Genomic DNA, 22,238 nt, shown 5'->3' with positions numbered 1-22,238 from the left:
GCGCGAACACACACACACATACGCGTGCACGCTCGCGCGTGTAAACGCGCGTCCGAATACGATGGCGGAAAATTATGCATGAGGATTTCGCGCGACTCCACCGCCGGCAGAATCGAGTATTCACGTATCGCCGGTAATTTATTCGTTCCCCGCGGAGGGACGATATGGAATGAATCGACACCGATCGGAAGCGGTGAAAAAAAAAAATCACCGCGCGGGATCCGTCGAGAGACTTAAGAGAATTTTGTTCACGTACAATAATTGTTAATATAAAATTAACATTCTGTATATGTTAAAAACGGCGTTTACGTTCTCGGATACGAAGTTCTTAAAAAAGTTTTGTTTATTTTTATGCGATATTTTTCGCGATTATGCCACGAGCAATTCGGCGCGATCTCTCGACTTTGCTTTGTCGAGTATTGCAATATGTTGTTTTATTATTCTTTCAGTCTCGCGTGTATTAGGAACCGTCTTTGTTCGGGCGTACCATTTTGCAAATGGAGTGCGCGCGAATTGTGCGGTAACGGAAGCACTGTTTTTTCTTTTTTTTTTTTTTTTTTTTTTTTTTTGAGCGCGCGGTGCTGCAGAATCTTTCGTAAAAGGCGCATATAGAAAACGCTGACGAGTTCCGTTTTCGAAAACGCGGAAAAAAGAGTCTATAGCAATCGGAGTTATTCGCGCGCGGAGTGAATCATTCCCGCGTGAGCGGGAAAGAGGCGAAGAACGCGAGTGAGAGGAAAGAGAGAAGAGAGAGAGTGTGTGTACGTGTGTATGTGTGTGACTCCCGCGGAAGATAACACGGTAAGCGCTTGTATATACGCGATTGCATGCATGCAGGCGTGCATATTTGATCGCGCCCGCTCTTCAACAATAGTGTTACAAAGGGCGACACGTGACTCACATCGCTATTTGCGCAGAATGGTAAAATTTCGAGCGCGCGTCCATTTGGCGCGAACCGTGTTCTAATAACTTATTTATATGTCCACAAAAGTGAGCGCTCCCGTGTTGCTCGTGCAGGACGGAAGTTATGTAAGAGTTACAACGACGGGCTTAAAGAACTTAATTTCAGACTTACGTGTTAATCGATAAAACGTTACGAGTGCATCGCGTGACAAGAGCCTGACGCGTATAAGTTTATAATGATATTTTATGCGAGGTGCGCGTGTATGCAACTCTTGTTTTTTTAAGTAAATAACCGTATTACTGACCACATATCTTTTTTTTCTATCTCTTTTCAAGAGAGAATAAAGTTCTTTAGATTTTTTTTTATATTTGTGCACGTACATTCAACATATTGGCTCGTATTGACCTCAATACTTGATTGTTTTTTATTTTTTTGACTTTAGCGAATTTATTGACGCAGAAAAAGACACATCGCTCGTCTTGTTCGAATGATATGTAACATGAAAATGTTATTTATGGTTTCACGTGTGATTTTTTCCACGCCGTTTTATCAAGATTTCGAGATCTCGGAGTGGAGGGAATTTCGGTATACCAACAATCGCACTCGCTCACGTTTGCGCGCGTAACTCGTTATGTCCAAACGATCGCTATTTTTTTTCCAACCCCGATACACAACTATCTCGCGCGCCGTGATGTTTAACGTGTCCGATTTATTACGAGACCCTTCCCCGCAATCGGGAACGATAACGGCGTATGACCATGCGCAACACGTAAACACGGGGGGAGAACAACTCCCTCATCTGAGACTCACGATTCCCAAAATCGTGTCCATTAATCACGGGGGCGAAGCCAAATTTATATTATAGGTACACTATCGTAGAATTACGATCACGCGATAGAATATAATTCGCCAATACATCAAAGTGTAATTGCGGAAAAATTGCTGTAATAAAATAAATCGTTTGGGAGGGATTATTAATGTAATTTGCCGTTTATGTATTAATCGGAGAACGTAGCTGTTTGTTATTTTCAACGATGAGAATTTTCGAAGCGCCGAGAGAGACGATCGACACGCGCGAATTCTTCGGCCGTTCGTGTTTTGCCGAAAAACGCGGGCCGCGAATTTATTCGGTTTATACAAAAAAGCACAGGGATTCAAAAAACTCGCGCGACGTAGCCCAAGGCGCGCTCGCTCATGTTTTGCTTTCGCGCCACCGGATACCGGCGCACTTTTACGCGCGATATCCGCGAATTGACGCGAACGCGCCGCGCCGCCGAAGACGGAATAAAACCCGCTCTCTATCCCGGACTCGTTCGCATTTTCTAACGGACCGTAAACACCGAAACGTCGAAACCTCGCGGCGGCGTGCAAAAAATTGCGAGCTTCGCGATTGACGCGCGCCGCGAGACATGCGTGCACACACGCATATTTGCAGCGAATGCGGCGGTTCGCTGCGCATATAAGAGAATCGCGGTCCGACGCGATATAGAAACGCGCGCGCGTTCGTACGTCAATGGCAAGTCAACTTTTTTCGATAAACTCTGCAACAAAAATATTAGTTTTATTCGATTTGTCCTATCCCCGCGGGATCCGTAAACAATGCGCCTGCGATTTTCCTTGCAACGAAAAATTGTTCGGAAACAATGGCGAACTCGCGACGTATCGCGACTTGTTTCGCGGAAGAGTGACCGATCGCGCGCGAATTTTATTCCGCTGCGGATCTTAGCGGTACGTATTGATGTAACTGTCGATATCTCTATTCTAATAATATGCGAGACCGAGATGATTGAGAGGGCGCGTTGCGCAACGACGTGGGAGTTTTCGAACACCCGCGGGCCGCTGGAATTTCGCGATTCCGGCGAATCGCGCGGATATAAGGTTGCGACCGCCTTCAACGTCGATATTCAGATTATCCGTGCAGCGTTCGGTCCGTCTCTCAATCTCCGCGATGGATACTGATGAAAAGTGCGTCAGGCGGAAATACGATTCTTTTTTTCTTCCTCTATCTTTTTCTCCCCTCGATGCACGTCAACGTCTGAGAGATGAGTCCGCCGTCGGCGCAACGAGAAAAGCATTCCCTTGCGCGATACAGAGACCGATTTCTGCTGCTCGTATCGAGCTTGTACATACGTGCGTTACGAAAAATATTTATTCTCATCGCGCGAGAATATACATAGCTCCGCATTCGATATCAAATATTTATTCGCCGGGTTGTCGTTGACGTAATATCGACGCGAGAAAGACGCGAAATCGTCGGATAACTTGGAAACTCCCGAGCGCGGTAGTTAAGGAATGTTTCGGCGGCGTGGTAGTTTTAAGCAGACGGACCGGCGCGCGAAGGGAGAGAGGCCAACGCTTCGGAGCAACTAAAGCGAAATTTCATTAGCTCTCCACTACGGCTTGTCCTTGCGTATTCAACGGTCGACGCGAGTTGCGAGCAGGAATGTCGGAAAGAAATTGCGAAACAATCTCACGGAATCTGTCATCACGTGGAAATAACGAGGTAAGTACATGTACCGCGCTGTTGCGAAAGTTTTAACAATTCGGTGTATTTGCGAAATTCTCTAAGAACGTACACAAAGAAAATAAAAGCGGCGAGAGACGAATGCGATTTTAAACACAATATTCGCAGAATTCTGATATTTTAAGAAACAACTGAAAAAAAACACAAATGTGTTTATATACGAGAAAATCTGGAATTAACATTTAATGAGCGACAGTTTTGATGAAAATTACAGATTCTCGAGGCGAGCATCGATGGAATTCGGGCGCGGTAAATGTACAACGTCCTCGGTGATTCCGAAGATTCGTCCCGCGCTTCTCGAATGAGCGTCCGTGAGAAGCGATTCCCCGCAGACGAGGCGAGAGGCAGAAATGTGGCGATATAAAAGCGGCGAGAAGCGCGGCGTACGTCGGGGTTCTCGCGGCATGTAGTAATAGAATGGTAAATACTTCATTAGCGCGTTACTGCACCCCGGAGGCCCGTTGCGACGTTGTTGCCGGGTGAAATCGCGGAGCAAATGAACCAACCCCTTCCTCCGTGTGGGACGCGCGGGACGTATCTTTATTTCCCGTCCGTTTTACTCCGGCGTGCCAGAGATCGTTTCATTAAGTGTCATTACGGCAGCCGAGTAATCGCCTCGACTGTGTATATTGTTACGTTCGCGATTTCTCGACTTGCAGTTAAGTGACGATTCGGAAAATTCTTGCAATTCGGACGCTTCGTTCGCAAATCTACGGACATTAAAATGAAATCGGAGCTTCTTTGTCGGCTTTGAAACAGCTCCGATCCTTATTTAAATCTACCGCCTTCTGAACTTCGTAATTGCCAACCCCCGTTCGTCATTCGCTCTCCTATATCAAAAAGCTCCTTTTCCCATATCGAACCGTCATTTCTTGATACTCGGTGTCGACACAAAATGCATTTCGCATCAACGCTATCTCTATCTCTCCCACGTTCCGGGCATTACAATTCAGTCTTGTATTGTAATTTTCGCGTCGGCGAGTCGCGCAATCAACAGCGTCATCACGAACGGCGGCGTACAGTCGCGCGGGCGCACGATATGCCGCGAGATATTAAACGGAGACCGTCGAAAAATGATAATGACTTCTCAACGGAAGTTACAACCGAGCTTGTAATAATAATTCTTCTTTTCCACGATTGTATATTATTATACCGTCTACTATTCCGCGATGATGAATCCCGATTTGTAGATCCGCGCGTTCTTGTCGGGACAAATTTAGACGGTGTGTCTCAAAAGAGCGAGTCACAATGTGTATAAATTTAGATTGTGTCTTATTTCTCTTTAAACGGAGACCGCTTTTCGCGGATCGTATAGCAAAAAAGTTAAAAAAAAAAACAAAAAAGACGCAAGATCAGGAGGACGCGGAGTTAATAAATCATGCTGTTTCTATCCTCGACTCTCTCATTCCGCGAATGGACTGACATGCCCTTTTGACCTTTGAAGTTAATTTTCTTCGCGCGCTGCTGCTGCTGTTGCTCCGCTACTACTATATACACGCGATAAGGAATTCTTGAAAGAGGCATTAAAGTGTATTACAATTCCAAAATGCGCTTCGTGCTGACTCTCTCATCAGAAGCACGTCATATACGAGATCTCTCCTTGCGTATCCATTTTTCTCTTTCAAGGATCGCACTTTTGCAACATCTGCGAGATGTTTTTGAGAATTGACGAACTGCGCGCGCACGTTTGCGATTAATTATTTATCGTTTTCTTACGTTGCCGAGTTATCGCGTAAATACGAACGACGTCATACCGATGACTGACTCGATAAAATCTCTTAAGCGAGTCGTTTCCGAGTAGCGTTAATCGAATTTTTGATTTTTCCAGAAAGACAACAATTCTGAAAATATCTCCAAGGTTTTCAATTATTCTCCATAAAAGGGTTAAAGAGGTAACGCAAAACCTTTGAAATTATTGAACATCTCAACCACCTAATTGTATCGATACTCCAAATTGATTGCCCGCGATGATCGGGTCGCGAGAACGCTCGTCCGAGGAATCACGAGACTTTCGCGGACAGGTTAATGGCAATATCATTATTGCAGCCGGTCGTTATTCACTCTAACAAACTGTGCGGCGCGATGCATTAATCTCCCGGGGCAATGCATCACCGGGGCCCCCGCAGTGCTTTCTCGCGTACAGTGTGTGTATGCACTTGCGGCGCGCATACAAGCCGAAAGCTGCCATTGCGCTCGCCTAGCAGCTACGTTAGTAGCCCCGTAGTAGTCTAACGTGCATATTTCACTTTCGCGCGACGAAGTGCCGCCGGCTGTCCCGGCCGTTTTCTCCGAGCGGGTTTCGCGCACGACTCTCTCCGGTGAGACCAGACGAATTAAAGGGAATTTCGAGAGCGTGACGGGCGAGGAAGGCGACCGCCAAAGGACCGACCTCAAAATCCCGTCGCTTTTTCGCGTTCCTAAGGAATACCGGCTTCCACCTACTATGGCTAACTTGTGTAACGACAGCAACAGCGATATTACATCAGCGATAAAAGGGAAACTTCCGGAGGGTAAGTATCTTTTTCTTTTTTTTTATCATGACTAAAGGAATCGTTTCAAATCGAAAATTTGCATTCGGTGAAAAATTGAAGCCTCTCCGCAGCTTGTGAAAAATCGATTTTTGGTCGTCGTGAAAAATAAAAAAAGACATTTCGAAGAGTCGTGAGATATTTCGACGACACGAGAGAGGGACATGTACAAAAAAAAAGGCGATGGAGATGATACGTATACACATCTGTCAGAAATATTTCAGAGGCTTCTGAACTTTGTACCTTACAATAAGTGTGTCGTAAACAGAGATGAATGGTGAAAGTTATTTTTCACTTGGACGGAGTTTCCATGTATTATTCACCCTTACACCTCCGAGATGTTTTGCCCTTGAACACTCTCAAATGCGTCCAAGGGGGAAGAATACGTACGAGGAGTGCTTATGACGCGTTCGACAAACGCGTATACTCGCGGGAATAAAATGTGCGTCTCGAGACATTTGAAACGCCTCACCCGTCACGCCACTGAAAACATCGTGTCACGTGTATTTTTTTTTCTCCCGCGTTTCGTTTCCCCTCGACGAAGAAGATCATTACCGTGCGGAGATATTTGATTAATTCACGCGTCTAACTTACCCCAGCGAAGTGGATATAAGTCGCGTTTTGCAAGTAAGAGAAGTCAGAAAAATGAAAAGCGTAAAGATTCTTATAACACATCAAAACGTGTGAACACATCTAATCAAGAAACTCACAAATTGATTGAATATATTAGTTATTTAAAAATCAATTGTATGATCGCCGAAACATACAGAAAAACACGTGTTTTATTTTATTTTCGGTCTTATAGTCTTACGTTCTTCATTTCTGAGCGTTTGTTCGCGTCGGCGATTCCGCCCGAAACCAAATTTTCTTTCAGAGCGCAAAGAGGAGGAAAAACAAGACGTGCAGTTCTCATTTGACCCGGCGCTCTCATTTTCCCTTTGTTCGTAATCCTTTTACGGGAACGTACGCTTTTCAACGACGACATTAAACGAGAATAAAACACACAACAATAAAAAAGTAACGGGATATATCCAGCTGGGATGCATAATAATGATGTCGTTCGCGAGCATAGACGACGACGCGCGCTATGTACGGAAAACGAACTCCCTCGCCTCCGCGTGCCGATAAATAACATTACAATTAATTATTTCACGGTAGCGAGCGCATTCGCGCCGGTAATTCATTGTTTCGCGACGTTTAATGCACGTCCCTGCGTTTAGCCGCGTGACGCATTACAACGTAATTTCCCATCGGCACTGAATTCGTTTTCTCGCGTTTAATCGCGCGCTCTTACGCGCGTGTGAGCGCGCGCAACAATGTTTACGTTTGAATTCAACATTATTGATATAATTAAACGCGTGAATTGCGGCAGCAAAGCCGCCGCGCCATATTGCATAAAACAAAAGGAATACGTGACAAACAAAAGCGTTTATATGCTCCGAATCAAGAAGGTTCGCTTGCGAGTCGCGCTCACAGCTGCAAACTCGCGGATGCGCGCAAATTAACGCCAGAATGCACCGAGCGGACGATGACGGCATCGCGTTGCGAAAAAAAACTTGCGGCCGGCTCGTTCCTGGAAATCGTCTCGTTACGCAAATATGTCATCACGATTCTCGCGAGATTTACGCGCGGCTGCGATAAAAACCGCGCTTCCCATTGTGTTCTCTCCGTTCTCTAAAAAATTTCCGAGCGCGCCCGAAAAATACACGGTTTGTATTTCATTATTTTAATGCATTTGCGATCAAAGTTACTTATATCTCTTTTTTTCTCTCTCTTTCTCTCTCTTTATTTAATAAAACGCGAAAGGCACTGGAAAAAAGAGCTCTCAGTGCTTGCATCACGCACGTTCGAAAAAATCAAGCCCTCCGCAGAGCGGAGGCGCAGATAACGCAGACAACAAAAGTGAAATAAAGGCGTTCGGCGGTCTCGATTTTTAATCGCGCGGTATTAAATGACTCAACCTACTTTAATAATTTTACAACTGGATTCCCGCGGTGCTTTTTGATACACGAAAAAAAAAGAAGTGTTCGCAACTGCATTTTCCGACATCTACACTCTGTCGCGAGCGTTTATAACAAAATATAATAACGTACAACAAATTTTGGACACGCGTCCAAACCTAGTGAATTTTAAACACGGTAGGTACATAAACGAAGTTTCGTGACGTCATTAAGAATGACAGAACTAGTCCGCGAAGTCCATGGCGAAAGCGCCGCACTATTTCCGAGGACGGGTTCTTGTCGTTGTGATACATAGCTGGCCTGCATGCTGCAATTAGTCCGACGACGCGACAAATAGACGAATGCATAATCCGCCGCAGCGTTCGCCTTTAATCAAACACGATGTTCTCTATCGCGTGCACGTGGACACGTGGAGAGACGTTGCTGATATTAAATCATATTGACGCACGGCTTACCCTCGATGCAACGACCCTTTGTGCTACTCGAAACTCGCGATATTACACGAGAAATAGTGCGCGCGATGATCGAGAAAATTTAATAAATTTTAAAATACGCTCTTGTGTTCTCGTCTATGCGACGTGTACACATGTACTCGGTGCATTATACTGCAATATCGTCACCTATTGAATTGAGAGAAACGCGTATCGTGAGCGTGTTGTTATCCATTGTCGGTGAAACGAAGAGACTGCTCTCCGCGGGTATAGAAAAATTACATATTAAGAGAGAGATTCCGATTTTATCTGTGTCGAGCGCTCAAACTTTGGAACTACGTCATATCTGCTCTATCATTACTGTCGCGCAACAACAAGACGCGTATGAAGACGAATAACACAGATATGATGAGAAGGAGAGACAGAGAGATCGTGAAGAGGGAACCGAGGGAAACTTGCGGCCGAGTAACACGGCATAACTAATGACGAGGAGATAAACGGCTCGGCAAACGACGCGTAACGAGTGAAGGAGTGCCGTAGAGATTCCGCGGAAACGGACCGGAAACTCCCAAGGGAAACCCCTTGTCAGGAAATTGTTAGGTCCTCCACCGCCCGCCCGCCCGGAAGCGGATTCTCCGCCGCGGCGACGGCGGCGGCGGCGGCGGCGGCGGCGGCGGCGGCGGTGGCAGCGGTGACGGTCTACGTAGAAAACCGACAAGAAAACCCACGGGATGCGGTAAGAGCACCAGCGCGAAACCCGAATTAGACGGTCGCTCGACTTGAGGGTAAATAAAGAACGATCGCTCCTCAAAGTCCCTCTCGCATCTCGAGCTTCCGAAAAAAAATCGGTAGCTTTGCGTCGCGCGGAGGAAGCTCTAAAAATTCCGCTTCCCGTTTTTTATTGAATCTCGAAAAAAATTATACGAGACTTAAAGACGGTTTCCTTAAAAATTCGTTGAGGAAATTTTAATTTCCTTAAGGAAATTAAAAAATTCAAAAGTTAGAGAATGTATAGAACATTAATATTAATTTCGCGTAAAAAGTTCTCTCTCGCGCACAACAAAATTGTTTAATTCGCTGTTACACGTCAGAAACTTCTCCTTATTTTTAGATTAGCCCCCCTTCTTACAAATTATCGTTTAATTTCGCCGTTACAACACAATGGCTATAAAATAGATATTACACGGAGCTCATCAAATAACCGTGCGCGATTGTTAACATTGCGAAATGTGCCACGGCGGAGAGCTAAAGTGCAGCGCGTTGAATAATAGAACGAGGTTACTGGGGTTACCGGGTAGCTCAGGTTAAGTTGCTCATCTATAATAATGTGCAGTGTGTAACTAAGCTCCGCCAAAAGCCGCATTACCTCTCGCTTAATAATACGTCACAGTTGATAAAGATCCCGCTTGTGAATAAGTGATATAAAGACCGGTGTGGCGTATAGTAAAGGAAAACACGCCCAGGGCGTATACAATTCCCTCCCTCTCGATAGGTAACAAGTATCTTATCAAGTTGTTTCATTCGCACGCTGTCACCACGTGCTACCGATAGTCAGCAGATATCTGACAAATCTCTGATTGACAGACGCAACTCTTTCAATTGAAGCGTTTATTTTGCATCTTGTCAAGTCAGTGCGATTGTTTTCATTCGTGCTCGCCATGTTGCTCGCAATACAACAAAAGTCGTTCGTGCAGCAATGTGTGAGCGCCACAATAGCTCCCTGAACGACTGAATTAGCGCGTCTTGTAGCGCGCTGTTCAAACGCACTGTCGTAGCACCACGTGGCAGACGACCGTTGTATTGTTAAATAAACTGAAGTTTCAATTAAACCAAAAAATCAAATCAAAATGTTATCCGAAACATCGATATCTTTTGCTGCGTTCGATAGAGAACAACGTTTTAATTTTGAAAAGCTTAGTTCACAAGTGGCAACGCCATTGCACAGCGCGCATATGCACAGCATAAGACCAATAAACATAGAGGCGCCATATTGATTTACAGAGCGCAAAACTAGATGTTCATTGGTCGGAGATGGTTGTACGCTATGTGCACATGCAATGATCTGTCGTTTTGTATGCGATAGCCCTAGTGCTCTTACGCTCGCGATAAGAAAGATTTCACTGTGTGAGAGCAATTTGAGAGCAATTCTGTGAAATCCCACTGAAAAACAATTCATGTGAGAAATGTTGCTGCTCTAAACATTCGTATCAGCTGATACGTCTGTTTTCTTGCGACCGTTAGACAAGCCGTCGCTATTTGCGGATCTGAGCTTGTCGAGAAATCCGAATGTTATAATCGTAAATTACAGTTACGCAGCTCATCAACTTTTTTCCTATCATTGCAATGTTCAGTTGAGTCTGAAACATTACCTACTTATCGACAGCGTTGTTGTCAAGTTTCGCAACGGCAAGTAATATATGACCTAATTAAGCAACTTGATAAGAGCAAATTTATTCGACGAAGCGAATAATTTATTAACGAACGAGAGAGAGCCATGCAAATTATCGCAAAACACACATTATCCATCTAATAAGAAGTGTATCATAAAAACTACCGTATATTAATCCGTATATTAATGATTGTGTATACACACTGAGATTATTGCACAATAAATTCGAGCGTGTGTAATCGACCCGTTTGGTGATAATGTGATGTTAAAATTGTAAGATAAAAAGCCACGCGCAGTTAGTTAGTTTGAGCACGTTCTGCACGCGACACGAACGTGCGCAACCAGCAGTTGTTCAGCATCATTCGACGAAAACTGTGCGATCGGCCACGAAGACCATCTTCAAGTTGCGTTTTTAACATGAACGGGAGAATTGTGCAGAATACATGCATTCTCGTGCTTTTCTTCGTCGTCACCGACGGTTTACTCAGTAGTTCCGAGCCGCTGGTCGACACAAAATGGGGTCCGATTCGCGGAAAGTGGAGCAAAAGCAACGGAGGCCGAGCGATTGCAAATTTTCTCGGGATACCGTACGCGATACCACCAGTAGGCGAGTTGAGGTTCAGAGTACGTATGTAATAGTAGCATTAATGTAAAGAAAAAAAACGTTTTGCGAAAGTCAAAACTTGAGCACATTCGAGAAACAATTAGATTTGATATTCCGGCTCGCGTGAAAATTTCAATAAATAATTAATCTCGCGAGCGCCAAATATATGTTACATAATATATTTTGTTATATAATATATTTTGATTGCTTTCAGAGCAAGATATTGAAATATTAAGCAACGCCATATTTGTCTTTTTTTCTTTCTCGGTATCTTTCCTCGTTATCTTTCTTCTAAGTATTTTTTTGTAAGCGAATACACACATCGAACATATATTCTTGGTTTTTGATGTCTCTGATCTTTTGACTCCATTTAATTGTTTTTTTACGGCGATATATTTAGAGCGTTAGTAGAAGTCTCTAAATAAGAAGTTCGAATTATTTTTGATCTCTACGTGTCTGACATATAATGACATATAAATGTTACAATTGCTCTTGATCGTAAATTTTGAAAATCTGTGCGTTAGAATCCGCAACGATGGGATCGCGCGTGGACGACGGTTCGCAATGCCACGATCGATGGTTCAAGCTGCATTCAAAAGAATAGATTAACCGATGAATTTTCTGGCAGTGAGGATTGCCTTTACTTAAACGTTTATGTTCCTCATGTAAGTACGCAATTTGCTATGTTATTTTTGTAAACAAACTTGGTTGATATCAATACATTGACTTGCAAACTTCGACTGTGATCGAAGCTTGTGATAAACTCTATGTAAATATACAGATAGGAAATGCAAATATAAAACTTAACATATAAATAGCACTATAGACTAGATAGTATTATACACTAGATAGCACTATACTGATGAAAACGTTGTAAATATATTTTCACGAACACAGTCGAACACATTTTTGTTGTCGCAAAGTGTAATAAAATGTAACAAGAAATATCACATGTTACACGTTGCAGTTGTAATTTTCCATTTATTGAAAATCGACGTTTTACAACAGCAATATAAACGTGTTATCGAGATATTATGTTATCATTATAAAACTGCTATCACACAGATTATTGCATTAGTCAAATAAAACCGCGTCGATGTACCGCAAACAAATCTGTCGTTTAAATTTAAGTAAATAAGCTTGATGTGATTAATTTTAAACGACTCAAAATTTCATTCTAGTTTCGAGACACACTTAATGATAACACTCATTTCAACATTTCACACGATCTTACTTGCGTAACAACTCTTTAATTTCGCATTTTCGTCGGGAAAAATCTCGCAGATTTCGACCAACCAGCAAGGAACTGCAAACTTGTCGGTTTTGGTCTTCGTGCATGGGGGTGCATTTTTCGGCGGTAGCAGCGATAGCCATATGTACGCACCCGTTTATTTATTGGATAGAAATGTGATACTCGTCACGCTAAATTACCGACTAAATGTGTTAGGTGAGACAGAGAAAACAAATATACACAATACATGCTTAGAGATTTTTTAAAGCAAAATAGAAACTTATTTACCAAAAACATACGCAAATAACGTAGCAACCACTATTTAGGATTTCTTAGCACGATGAACAAAGTTGCGCCAGGCAATTACGGCCTCAAAGATGTAAAGATGGCTCTTGAATGGATACAAGAGAACATTCGCAACTTCGGAGGAAATCCCGAATCGGTAACCATTATGGGACACAGTGCCGGATCCGCGATCGTGAATTTTCTCGCTCTCTCGAATAATACGGAAGGACTTTTTCACAAGTACATTTTGCTCAGCGGTAGTGTTGTAAGTTCGTGGGCCGTCAGAATTAGTAAGAGCTATAAACAAATTGGTTTACGAATGGCGAGACTAGTTGGCTGCCTACCGAAACGATACGAAGACCAAGTTATGACCAATAAACCAAAGACCAAAAGTATTGAGAAAACCGGTATTTCATTTAAGAACATCAGCTATACCGAGGAGGACGACACGGAGATGATAAAGTGCATGAGAAAAGTGGATGCGAAGAAATTAGTGAATATGATAGACGAATATGTGAGTATAATAATAGCGTTTTTTAAAAATTTTTGTTGAAAAAAGACCTACAAATATATTAAATTGTTTCAGCATGTTTGGAGAAAAAACCCGTGGATCGTCTTCAATCCGGTGGTGGAGGATGATTCGGAGGATGCTATCATAACGATGAATCCGATAAAAGTGTTGGAAGAGGGACGATTTCGCAGTATGCCAGCAATTATACAAATCGTGAGAGACGAAGGCTTGATGAAGTCAATCGGTAATTTTCAGTTATTTCACTTCTCACGATAATATTTCAGCAATTAATAACAAAAATTTCTCAATAAGCAACAATGTTTCTTGCTGGCGATATAAGTAACCGATTTCTCGCTATTCTAACAAATCTTTTTTCCCGTGTGTCACGCACGTATTTCAGAATTTATTACAAATCCCGTTATCAAGAAGGAGACATTGGAAGACTTTGATAACATCTTCTCAATTATTGTGGAATATCGCGGAAATCCAGCGGATTTCAACATGACCGCGATAAAGGAATTTTATTTCAACGGAACCTTCACGTCGAATTCTGTGCAAAATTTAACAAATGTGAGTTTTCGAACGTAGATGTTAAATGCGATTTGCAACATTATGTATTTTACGAGACTTATATGTTGCCAGTTGATAAGTGACTACACTATAATATGGCCCGTGTTCCGACTTGTGAAATATCTGTCGAAAATGAGCAACTCCAGCATTTACTTTTCTTTTTTTTGCTACGAAGGCACGTTCTCATCCACCTTCGCTTACAATACAACTTATTTCGGTACGTACAACAATAACCGGAGATTGCCGACACATATAACCGCAATTTGTGCTCGTTCCTATATTCGATTTAATTGTCTGCCGCCAGGTGTAGCCCACGGCGACGATCTCGACTATTTATTTCCCAATTGGAATTACGTGTTTAGAGATTTAAAGTTGCACAATACCAAGGCTGATTACGCGATGATTGACGTCATGACGGAAATGTATGCGAATTTCGTGATAGAAGGGTAAATATACATGTATTTAGAAAATGTCGTTAAGAAATTAACAAAATTAATTTTTATTAAAAACTATGTTTCAAACTAATCCAATTTCGCAAAGCTCCTAACCAGTAAAAGCACGAGCATATTACGTTCCGCACACGCGTTTGCATGCATCGTCATCCGTGCGTGCCACGGTCAGCGCAGCAGCGCACGAATCGATAAGTGGTGATTCTGTTCCGAGTGATCGATTTTACGGATCGTAATGATTATTAATTATTCACAGAACGCCGAGAGCCAGCAAGGCCCCCGAGTGGCCTGACTATCGCGAGTATCAGCGGTTCATGAGATTCGGAATTGACAAGTCGCCGGATATTATGGTGCAAGCCGATTTCCTGTCAGACAGAATGGAGTTCTGGGAGAAATTGATGGCAGACGTACCGGAAACGGAACCGATAGAATATCTGTTCACCGATCCACCGCCGACGCAGAACGCGATCACCCTCAGCAGAGATGATGCGAATAGTTGCAAGTTAATACCTCACGTTATCTTATCAATGCTTGCGTTGTGTTTATATTTATAAGTTTAAAATTACAAACGTAACATACAAAAAACGTTTTGTTTTGATAATGAAACAAAACAACGAGCTTGGCAAATTTTTTTTCTTCTTTTTCTGCTGACGATACAGTAACCGATCATCTTGCAATTGCAGCAAAAATCTTTTTCCGTGTGTACTTGATCGTGATCTATAAACGAGAACTAAGTATGTACGTGTGTATCAAATACATATGTATCGCGAAAAATTGTAAACCATATGCGAGGGTTCGTTCGAGTGGTTCGAGACGTATTTGCAGTTCGATGCACCTTCCGCAGAAACTGGTTTATTTGTGCTAATAAAAAGTAACGACGACAGTAAATATGAGGCGAAGCTCTTTCATTTACCACCTATATTTACTATCTGACATGTATCTCTTCTCGCGATATGAGAACGATATTATTTAAATAGCGTCGATAAAGTTTTCGAAGCTGCAAAGGTCTAAATCTCAAACACCGCGCGCAAAATAAAGATTTCGAATAAGCAAGCTTATGCTCATATCTAAATTACAACTTTTTTTTCGTAAATCTCTTCTTCGATTCTTTCCACTCGGTATGTTCTACGTTGCAATAATTTTTATTCGGATATTGACGTTAATTTGAAAACACGTTTACTTAGCACAAGAATATATAACGGAGTTTACGTATTTACATCCTAAATCGTGCATTATTTTTATGCGCGTTGTTACGAGCGCGGAATCTCGTGATGATTCTATCAGAGGCATCACGAGACTCACCCCCTGAGAGCCATTCGCGTTTTCTGTCCGCAATTACAGCCGAAATTAACGTCATCAAAAATCCCCAACGCGCGCCCAACCGTCGCCGCATTAAAGGCAGCCTAATAAACGAAAGGCATAATGAAATTCGCTGGGAAAATTAAGTTCGCCACGCGACGAGTTAACGCGCATATGAAATATGCAGCTTCCAGTTTTCCGCGGCAAAAGCCGGCCGCGCCGAGAGAGAAAGAGAGAGAGAGAGAGAGAGAAAGAGAGAGCGCGTGCGCTCGGGGAAATTAATCATCCGCCCCAGGCAACCGCTGTTTGTCTTCTTTCTGTTTTCCATCCGTTTCCGGGATCCGCGTATCGCGACTGCGGGGGACCTCTCCGTGAAGGCCGTGAGGGAAGGGCGAGAGAAAGAAAGAGAGAGAGAGAGAGAGAATAAGAGATATCTCTGGGACGGCCGTCCTCTCCGGAGCAATGATTATGCAACGACGATGAAACGAAGACAAACATCGTCGCCCGCGGAGCGCCATCAACCCCCGACGAGACGCCATCACGCCCGTGTCTCACTCCTAAGGATGAAAAGTGCGCTAACAGCCATCTAAATCCGCGAGATCTGGAGACTCCGCGGATTATATTGCGCGGGCTTTCTCGCCTCCGCTGCAAATCTTTGTCGCTACGGTGAACACGAAGTATGTACATAATGTTCCTAATATACACACACCTTCACTCTGTAAAATTAGAGAAATAAAAAAATGTATAAAAAGATTAAGCCGTTATTAGTTTCTTATGACAATGCATTATTTATTGTTGTGGCGCGACATTTTGATACGAAGATAAGAAACTAATTAAAGCTACTCTTTTGTGTGACGCTCTCATTCTTAGTGACTTCACGCGTGTGAATGTTTAACGTGAATTTTAAATTTTTATTTGTCTTTCACTTCCTCGTTGTTCGTTTCATTGAAAACCAGATGATTCGCAAGACGTTTAAGTCAACGCCTAGGGCGAGAAACTAATTAACGACGGGACAAAGCAGGAGCGAGAAACTCCTGCAAACATGATGTTTTAAACATCGTGACCATGACCGCGACGTTAATTGACGATGACGTGCAAAGATAATATTGTCGCACCCCGCGGGCAAGCGAAACTATATAAAAGTCGTCGTCGTCGAAGTCGCGCGTGTAGAAGCGGCGCAGTCAACTTTTTACCGCTGACAAGTGAGAACTTTTGGATTACGCTCGGAAAACACAACAGTTACGCAACGAAATTTAGAGATTGATCAATGATAATTGCACTTTTTTGGAATCGTGATAGGTTTTGAGAAAAACAGTCCTGTCACAAGTGATAATCTCTCAACCGCGTTGCGCAACTATTGTGAGTCTTCTGAACCGTATTGTCGATAAAACGAATTAACGAAGTGAAATACATAAAAAGAAATGCGTTTGAACAAAAACTAGACGCGTTTGCGCGACATTTCGTGGATGATAATTTTTTTTCTTAGCTTTCTCGTTAATTCATTCGTTTTTAACGGAACAAATGAGACCACACACCGGCTCGTCGCAAAATGACATGTAACTCGCAATTCGCGTACGAAGTAATTCGCGTGGTTGGCTGACAATGGCGCTCTTTGTACAAGTCCGAAATAGGATTCCGTTGCGCGCAATGCGCGCCGAGACGACGGTGTCCTTTATAAGTTCGAAACACAGTCGATGTGCTTAATCCGTTTTCTCCATTGTTACCGAATCGAGTTCTACCGAGTCGTTCGCGACTGCAAAATTCGTGGCTTTAAAATTAGATTCGCGAAACGTTTCGCGTTAATGCGATATTCAAAACCCTTCGCAAACGAGTCGCAAGCTAAACGGGAACGCGCCGCGCAAATATCGCATCGTTCGTCGAAACACGATCGTTAAACAGAAATTCGCGTCGCATTCGTTATTGGGATACGCACTATCTTTGCTTTCTCGTTATTTTCGCGCGGATACAAGGGATTTCGCAAAATGTACACATTCGATGCGCTCGTGTATAAAAAAAAAAAAAAAAACTTCTCTCGTATAATTGAGGTTTCAGAATCTGCCGGACACGCTTGATCTGTTAAAAAAAAAAAAAAAAAAAAAACAAACGCTATATATTATCTCAAACTCGAATTGTCCGTCTGGACGCACGTTTTTCGCGTCCCAACGTCGAGAGCTTAAATTGTAATTTCAGCCTTTGTCGCGGTGTCTCCGACTTGGGGAACGCCGCGCGCGGTCGCGGGCCGCGAGCGCATTTCCAGTCTGTTTTTGCGCTCCCAGTCACGTGCGTATGAAAAACGCGCTTTGACGTGAAAAATGCACTACCGTTTGAGCTTAAAGGGCGTGTTGTGCGAACGCACGAGAAACGCAAAGGAGAAAAAAACGAACGAGCGAAATGTGTTTTTTTTTCCTTCCGAGCTCGCTGGAAAAAAGACGTGCGCGAATTCGAATTTATTCAATATAAAGGAAGATCATTTGTGCAAATGACAAATGTTTTTTAAGCACAATTCGTAGTTTTTTCTTTCCCCTTCGAAAGCGAACCGTGTAAATTCGTCTCGAAACGAACATGTCGGGAAACCGTAAGAGAGAAACGTCGTTGATTGGCGATTTGCATAGGCAAATAAGCTCCCCCGAAGAGAGCGACCAACCGCGAGCTACTGCTATTTGCTCGCGACGAGCGAGTGATTGTTTTTGGAGCGACGATGAAAGCGCACGTGTTGCGCGAGAGAAAACGCCTTTGAATCCGTTCGAGCGCGAAACCAAACCGACCAAAGTGTCGTTTACTCGTGGAATCGAACGTTTGCCGGGAAACTGTGCAATCTTTCGACTTGTCGTCTCACTGGAGTGTCTCCGCTAATTCTTTAATCCCACTTGCCGGATTTACGCAAACGTTCTACAACTTGAAGAAAGTTACGTCAAATATTGCGACATCGCGCGCGAAAAAAAAAAATAAAGTTCGGCGCTGTGTTTTGCGTGATTTGCTTTTCTATCGTGCTACTTGAGTCGATTTTTTGCATGAAAAAAAAAGAAAAAAAAAAAAGAAAAACTGCTCCACAGATTCCGCAGTCGCGGAATACGCGGTCGCAATTCGCCTTTTCACGAGAATGCAAATCGCCCCGGCGACATCTAGATTGCGATACCGGCGTGTCGCATGACAGCATCGGACGATGTCGATGTCGCGCGAGCACAATACGTTAATGCGACATATTGTTCGCCGCTGCAAAAATTGCCCCTCGTTACACGCCCGACAATGGCCAGCCCGCACGCTCTGCGCCGCCGTCCTTCATGATATCGTCGAGTCTGCGGCCGTCGACTGTCGATGCCACTCAATCGGGAAAAATCGGAAGGAAATGAGAGAATCACGAATGCATCCTACACGACCGCGCTTATCAGAGTTTTTGTAAAATAAAACAAATAAAATGAGTTTGACTATTTGCACGAGCGTCATTTGTGGAAGACGAGTCGAAAGCATTTTCCGCTATTTGTGTATGTTTATTTAATGTTTCAAATAAAAAATATAGCAAAACTCGATACACACATACAGAAACAAAATTAACAGGAACAAAATTATTTTCAAACAAATCGCTCTTTGTTAAATATTCGATGGAGAGAAATTCGCGGGTGTAATGCGCTCTGTTCGTCGTAATATCATAAATGACAACAATCTCTCCAACTCTTAGGACACCGCCGGGAGCCTCGGGGAGATATAAGCGTTACCGTATTACTGCGTAATCCGTTGCATCCCCCGACGACGGTAGCGGCGGCTGCTGTGGCGCCGAATCGGGCGGGAGCAGATGCACCCGTGCGCGCGGCCGGTATGAGAAAATGAATATTTGAAAGTCTGAGGGCGGCTAGGAGCTGTGCACGACGAGGGGCGCGCAGCAGCCTCTCACAGCTCGCCGCGAACATCCGCGGCAACCTTCTAATCTCGCTACCTCTAATTCCGCCTTAAGATCCGCCGCCTCGAAAACCGCGATCTAAGAAGAAATTTGCCTTTGCAGCCTTTTCCCATGTGAGCACAAAGCGAATTTCAACACGAGAATAGAATAACTTAAGCACAACACATATACATAAGAGTGAAATCGGAATTTACAATAAATTATGAACATACTAAACAAAACTACAGCTAATAGGCTGTTTCCTCTCTACCTGAGATTAAGCAACTCTGACCGTGCTCGAGAACAGACCAACGGATATATTAGAGCAATCAAGAAGAAAGAGACTAATTATCTCAAATAAGAGGTGAATAAACGCGCGGAATCGAGCGTTTGATGATTTTTCGCGCGAATACACAGCCAGTGTGGAAACTTCTAAAAGAACTGGAGACAGACCAAAACACGTGACTACACACACGACCACACACACGAAAGCCATGCAGCGGTCGCTGTTTAAGCTTTGTTTCGCCACGAAACGGGAGTCACGTAGCGCGTTTCACGAATATCGGCCGTTGCGTCGTCCGCGGACGAGTGCAACGACAGGGAGTATAAAACGACGGGGTTGGGGCACGGTGAAAGGACGCGAGCATGCAGAATAAAAAAGAAGAGCTTCGGCGCGGCGCACGAATTTACATGTCACGTATCGAGAGACGAGCGAAGCTGCGGAAGCCTCCGGCAATGCAATCCAACCCAGTACTTCCCACCCCCTCCCCCCCGTTGTATTTTTCCCCCTGTTCCCTCTATTTCTCACCCTTTCTCTCTCTCGTTCATCCTAGCTCTCTCGAACCCGGGTCTCTCGAATCCTCCGGCCGGCCGACGTACGTGTATTTCGCGCTAGACTGCGTTTTCGGCTACTCGATGCGGAAGAGAGGTTAATTGTCGCGCCTTTTTTGTCCGCAGTTTTCACCGCGTGGAGTAACTCGACTCGCCCGGGAATAGCGGGGAAAAGAGGGACGCGATCGATTATTCGGTGGTACATGTCACGACCGATGAACCTCCGCTCCTCGCCCGTGTGTGGCTTTTCGCGAGCTCTCAATATCCCGTTCCGCGCGTATTTTCTTATCCGACGCGAGGAAAAGCGTTGGACAAAACCACCGCCGCGCTGTATTATACGACAGAGAACACCGGTCTTTAAAGCTCGCCGAAGAACGTAGCCGACACGCAAAATCGTTAAAAAAAAGCACAAAGAACGCTCGAACAAGCGCATTGTAAGAAACACTCGTGGAAATAATATGAAAATTTTTTTATCAAGGAACTCGAAATTTCTGATATTTTGAAAACATATCAAAATATTAAACGTGTTATTAAAAATATTCTTCTCTTATAAATTAATAATTAATTTTTTTCTTGAAAAGGTAATGTGGAGATATTTCATCTATATGTGATACAAATCACAATTCCAAGATGAACTTTCAAATTCAATTCGATCAATATTAATCGAAATAATAAAAACTCGCGACATGATGCATTTTTTTTGTTTCAACGCGTGAAAAAATTATCAAATCCGAAGAAATTGTTGTGTGAAAAAAACAACCTGGGAAAACTCGCGGCCGTAAAGTTTTCCACTCGCTTGAATTTCCACGATTTCGTGCCCGCAAAGTCACGGTGTCTTACACCGCGGCGGTATCTACGACGCCGAACCGCCTCGATATGCATCGTGTTCACGGTGCTGAATAATTGAAACGATCTTTCATCTCTCCGCCGCGCCGGCGGCAGCAGCGGAAATACGCGCGCACACACACAGACGCGTAACAAGAGCAACATTAGCCTCGCAGCACCTACAACGCCGAGCGAATGTATCGAGGATGGCGCTTGCTCGCGAAGATGAAGACAAATTTGAGCGAACGCGTGCGAGACACCTGGCGCAGCAGCAACCGTTTTTTTTCGTTACAAACCGCCAGGAATAAGTGCGAACTAGCGATGTGATCTTGCCGAGTGTATTTTCCGCTGGATAAAAAAAGTAGAATTTTTATTATTTATCGAACACTAGTACAACACAGCCGCGCGATACGTGCACGTTAATATTGTTTTTATTTTAACGTGTTGTGTCAGTGAACACAACCTGCCATCGCGATGACAGCTAGTATATACGTCTTACAAACCATATAATACACACATGAGAGATGTCAGAAATAACGCATGAAAATCAAAATCAAAAACTATTCAAAGAGAAAAGTGGAAAAACAACACGTAACTAAAGTCATGTGACAAGGAAAAAAGTAAAAACAAGAATACTACCTATATTATATATAATATTCTATATCTATATATAATACACACGCACGCACACACACACACATCACGTGATTAAAGTCATTGACCCCGCCGCGGTCGCGCGACCGGGTCAGTGACCCCCCCCCACCAAGGCCGCGCGGCCGAGGTCAGTGACCTTACTCTGTAGTATGTATATAATACACATAATATAATATAAAATATAATATTATGAATATATAATAAATTGTATGTATAATATATATTATTTAATGTTATATATAATATAAATTACAGTCACGTTACTTTAGTCACGTGTTGTTTTTCTACTCTTTCCTGTCATGTGACTTTACTTTATATAGTCACGTTTTTAATTTTCTCCACGTTTACGATGAACTGTCAAAATCGCT

At 43.4% G+C, this 22,238-nt stretch overlaps 2 protein-coding genes across 3 annotated transcripts in view; one reads left to right on the top strand and one right to left on the bottom strand.

Annotated features, from left to right (window-relative positions):
- The window catches only part of LOC109855181 (polypyrimidine tract-binding protein 1), a 353,785-nt gene that overhangs the window by 291,786 nt on the left and 39,761 nt on the right, over nt 1-22,238 (bottom strand). The gene's annotated exons all lie outside the window — the stretch shown is intronic.
- LOC109855171 (esterase E4-like) lies at nt 10,871-15,275 on the top strand. 2 transcript variants are annotated; one of them, XM_020429083.1, is made up of 10 exons: nt 10,871-11,361; nt 11,866-12,006; nt 12,626-12,788; nt 12,899-13,371; nt 13,444-13,612; nt 13,769-13,938; nt 14,011-14,155; nt 14,243-14,384; nt 14,644-14,889; nt 15,071-15,275. In XM_020429083.1, exons 1-10 carry the CDS (start codon nt 11,155-11,157, stop codon nt 15,108-15,110), a joined length of 1,896 nt encoding a protein of 631 aa, XP_020284672.1. In that variant the 5' UTR covers nt 10,871-11,154; the 3' UTR covers nt 15,111-15,275. The 2 variants fall into 2 exon arrangements, with proteins under 2 accessions (XP_020284672.1, XP_020284662.1); XM_020429073.1 differs by having other exon boundaries at nt 14,644-15,275.

Source organism: Pseudomyrmex gracilis, unplaced genomic scaffold (genome assembly GCF_002006095.1).
Source record: "Pseudomyrmex gracilis isolate BER0280 unplaced genomic scaffold, ASM200609v1 scaffold_3, whole genome shotgun sequence".
In the NCBI taxonomy this organism is placed as follows: domain Eukaryota; kingdom Metazoa; phylum Arthropoda; class Insecta; order Hymenoptera; family Formicidae; genus Pseudomyrmex; species Pseudomyrmex gracilis.
This window is presented reverse-complemented; position numbering and strand designations above follow the sequence as displayed.